This window comes from Stegastes partitus, unplaced genomic scaffold, assembly GCF_000690725.1.
Source record: "Stegastes partitus isolate 25-593 unplaced genomic scaffold, Stegastes_partitus-1.0.2 Scaffold76, whole genome shotgun sequence".
NCBI lineage: Eukaryota > Metazoa > Chordata > Actinopteri > Pomacentridae > Stegastes > Stegastes partitus.
This window is the reverse complement of record NW_007577807.1, coordinates 135,867-139,687: the sequence shown is the minus strand read 5'-3', so window position 1 is coordinate 139,687 and position 3,821 is coordinate 135,867. Positions and strand designations below refer to the sequence as shown.

The 3,821-nt window shown below is 43.2% G+C and overlaps 1 protein-coding gene across 1 annotated transcript in view; it reads left to right on the top strand.

The window, feature by feature from the left end:
* The window catches only part of naaladl2 (N-acetylated alpha-linked acidic dipeptidase like 2), a gene marked incomplete at its 3' end in the record, with an annotated part of 308,732 nt that overhangs the window by 170,029 nt on the left and 134,882 nt on the right, over positions 1–3,821 (top strand). Inside the window, exon 9 of the mRNA XM_008276546.1 lies at positions 2,849–3,036. Within this exon, the coding sequence (XP_008274768.1) occupies positions 2,849–3,036 (188 nt within the window). The remainder of the gene's footprint in view (positions 1–2,848; positions 3,037–3,821) is intronic.

Below are 3,821 nucleotides of genomic sequence, written 5' to 3'. Positions count from 1 at the left end.
TTTCTTTCCCAGGATGCTGTTTGTAACAACAAAAAACAAACTATCAAAATAACACATCGCATACTCGTCTGCACATGTGAAGCTGAATTTGAACTTAACACCTAAATGCATCCACAGATTGCTCCATGAGCCTTTATGAGAAGAGTTGGTTATTTTAGTTTGATGGTCATATGAGGTGTGTCAGAGAAACTCCAGGACTGGTGTCACAGAAGATGTGTTTCAAACCCAAACTACAAACTACCAGTTTTCTCCTTCAGACCATCAACCAGCTCGTCTACAGAGATCATGCAGTGTTTGTTTCGTTCAGAAGAGGCAGAGTTGTGTCAGGACCAGTGGAGGCTGCTTCACCATGACAACCTGCTCACAGCGCCCTGAGCATCCCACAGCTCCTGGCTGAGAAGAACATCTCCGTGCTGGAGCAACCTCCCTACTCACTCCACCTGGCTCCATGGGGTTGGTTCCTCTTCTCCAAGCTCAAAGGGGTCATCAAGGAGACCTGTTTAGAAGACGTGGACGACATCAAGATGGCTGTGAGGACGGAGCTGAGAGGATCCTGAAGAATCCTTCCAAGAGTGCATGGCGGCGTGAAGAGAAGGCTGGAGGAGGGTGGTAGACTCCAGGAGGGTTACTGGAAAGGAGAACTCTGGTAGTTTGTAGTTTGGATTTGATCTTTTGTGACACCAGTCCTGGAACTTTTCTGACACACCTCATACGTGTGACATCAACAATCTAGAAAGTCGCCAAAATTTGCTCAAACTTTGATTTCAGCTGTGTTCCAATTGATTTTCATTTTCGGGACAAATTTTTCCAATTATTCTGACGTCACATGAATGCTCTATAATTACTCAGCGTTCGGTCAGACGGCATTATTCCTTATTCGAGAACCTTAACCGCATCAGCAAAATGGCCGTTCACACATTGTCATGTCTGTGTTCAGCTTCAGTCAGTGTCATAAACAAGTTTTTAAATGATTTATGTAAAACTCAGCGGTCCTGATATACACTGTTTCCAAACCGTTCCTCCTCAGAGTTCAAAGTTAGCATGACGCGGCACTTTTCAGAGAGCTCATGTTTTAAACTAGAGCTCTAACTTTATCGTCACTGAAAGAAAACAAAGCCAAAAAGTTGATGGGATTTAAATATAATACAGATGGTGCCCTCGGTGAAGTGAAAAGGCTGCCAACCTGCCTCTTCATTCAACCAGCATCACCGCTATGTGTGTGTGTGTGTGTGTGTGTGTGTGTGTGTGTGTGTCGGCGCAGATCATCTGCTCAGTCAGAGACAACAGGTGTGCGTCATTAGGTCGTCCACACAGCGAGTCACCTTGCACGGTGAAGCTGTGGCAGAATTAGTAAAAACCGCTGCTGTCGGCGCACTTATCGGTGTGTGTGCCTGTAAATACAGCGTGATTGTTTCCTGTACCGGAGAAATCCTGATTTTGAGGAAACATTTTGCTTTGGTCCAGGTGTTGGTGAGGCTGAGAAGGACGGTGGCTCTTCCACTACGGTGGGAGTTCGGTTCGACGCTTGGTGACTGTTTGTATTGCTTTACGGGGTCTATTCATATTTTTATTCAATTCAATTCAACTCTATCCAAACAGGATGGCAGCGCTACATACGCTTTGACATTTACTGGTAACATGGCGTCAGTCTTTAAAGTCTGTTTTTCTATAATTCAGTTGCAGCTCATCAAAAAGTTTAACATCCAAGTAATCTGCAGGTAAGACCAGACAGATGATCCATAAGCCTAAAAATACCAGACGTGTCTGTAAAATGCAAATAAATATATGTTCAGAGTTTGTTATGAACCTCCCAGTCAAATCGAAAAGCTTTAAAAATTACTTTTGGAAATTAGCAGTTTGCTCTGAAGTGCTGGGACGTCTGCTGAAGGCACCCCAGTAACCCGTAGCAACCACACAAACAGACCCGAGTTAGTTCAAACGAAACACATGATCACAAACAAGCTGTGCAGATGCTGCAGCTGTTGACTGAGTTACCTGTTAACTCAGCACACGAGGCTTCTTCTGCTCGTTGGTCAACTAGATGGTGAGAAGAGGAGAGGATGAAGGATGAGCCCGAGTGGTGAAAGGTTGTCAAACTAGCCAACGTAAATGAGTCACAGCAGAGGCGGATGTTGGTGGTGATGCTCAGCTCTCCATCAATGTGCTTGTTCACAAAATCAATTGACCTTTAGCGTGTCTCATCATTCTTAGAAAATTAAAATAAGGAGGTTGTGCTGTTTTACAAATTCAAGCATCCAGAGAAGATGCATTTGCTGGACAAATGGACAGCTAACTACTGAACTACAGGCTGTTTGAGGTTCAGTAACTCATGATCAAATAGGAGAACCGCTGATTCCCCTCCAGCTTCTATTAAGAGGTCGAGGGTGGCGGTGCAGAGTGTGCTCAGGGACATCATCGAGCCATGATTCTGAAAAATACATAAAACTGTTGGAAGTCTAACTCCACGACTCATGACGATGTTGCTCACAGCTTTTTTTAAACTTTATTTTCTGACATTTGTAACGTGTTTAGAGGCAAACATCTGAATTTCCGATATGAACTTTGTTAAACACTTTGTGTAAGAAATTTGTGGAACTATTGACTTTTCTCATCACACACAATACGTCTGGGAATTAAAGTGCCTCATGTGGTAAAACACGATATTAAAAACAATGCAGGAGACACAGACTTCCTGTAAAGGTTGCTGCTGTTCAGACTGCCATCTCCATCCTGTTGTTCAGTAGTTAGGTTTAGAACTCCAGGACAGATGTGGTGCAGCAGTAACATCCCACAAATTAACACAACTGTAAGAATTTAGCTTCAACTTTGCGTCTCTTTTCGTTTTCAGATCGCTATGTGCTGGTGGGCAGTCGCCATGACAGCGACCAGGGAGGCGGGACCTCTGCGATCATGAATCAGCTCATCGCGGCGCTGACGGAGCAGACCAAGCGAGGATGGGTGCCGGACCGCACCACTGTGTTTTGCTCGTGGGGGGGCTCGGCCCTGGGGAACATCGGGTCCTACGAGTGGGGAAAGGTCAGTGAGCACGAGAGCGTCTGCTTCATTAAATGCCAGCGCAGGGTTCAAAGGTAGAGCCTTCTGAACCGATTTGAGCTGACGTGAAAACAAAAGAGACGCTGGGCGACGTACACGGCAGAAGGCAGCAGACAGTTTCACTTTGTCAGAAGGCATTTTAGCAGTTACCTTGGCAACAGCCTTTCTGAAGATGAAGGAGCTTCTGCAGACACACGACCACCGACTAACTTTGAATATAAGTGTTGTTGTAAATTACTACAAATGGACAATTACACAAAGAAACACCAATAAACACAGCAGGGGTCCTGTTCTGTTCCCCTGAGATAACAATAACCACCAGAACAACCCACCACAGCTGCAACAACTGAGCACGTCTCTACTAGGACTGACTGGTCACTGGTCCTATTGCTGCATATTTCTGCAGGTGACCGTTCTATAGGACTGAAAAACTGCACCTTAGCAAAAACCTGTAATTTTACAGGATTTTTCCTTTTCTTTCTGTATATAAATTTAAAAAAAATGGAAAATAAACTGATTTATTTGTGTCATATAAAACAATTTTTAAAACTTTTAAAAAGCAATTTTCATTTTCTTAGAAGATTATTTATTGAAGCTTTATAGAAAATGTATTTTTAGTTAATAGAACAAAAGTACTGGTTCTGTAATTTTACATCGACTGTTTTTTGTAAATGGGAGACATTGTACATAAATATAGACATTTTGACAACAATTAGTAATCAGTCAAAATGTAGTTTTTACATCTTTTAATCCATGGATGGATGGAT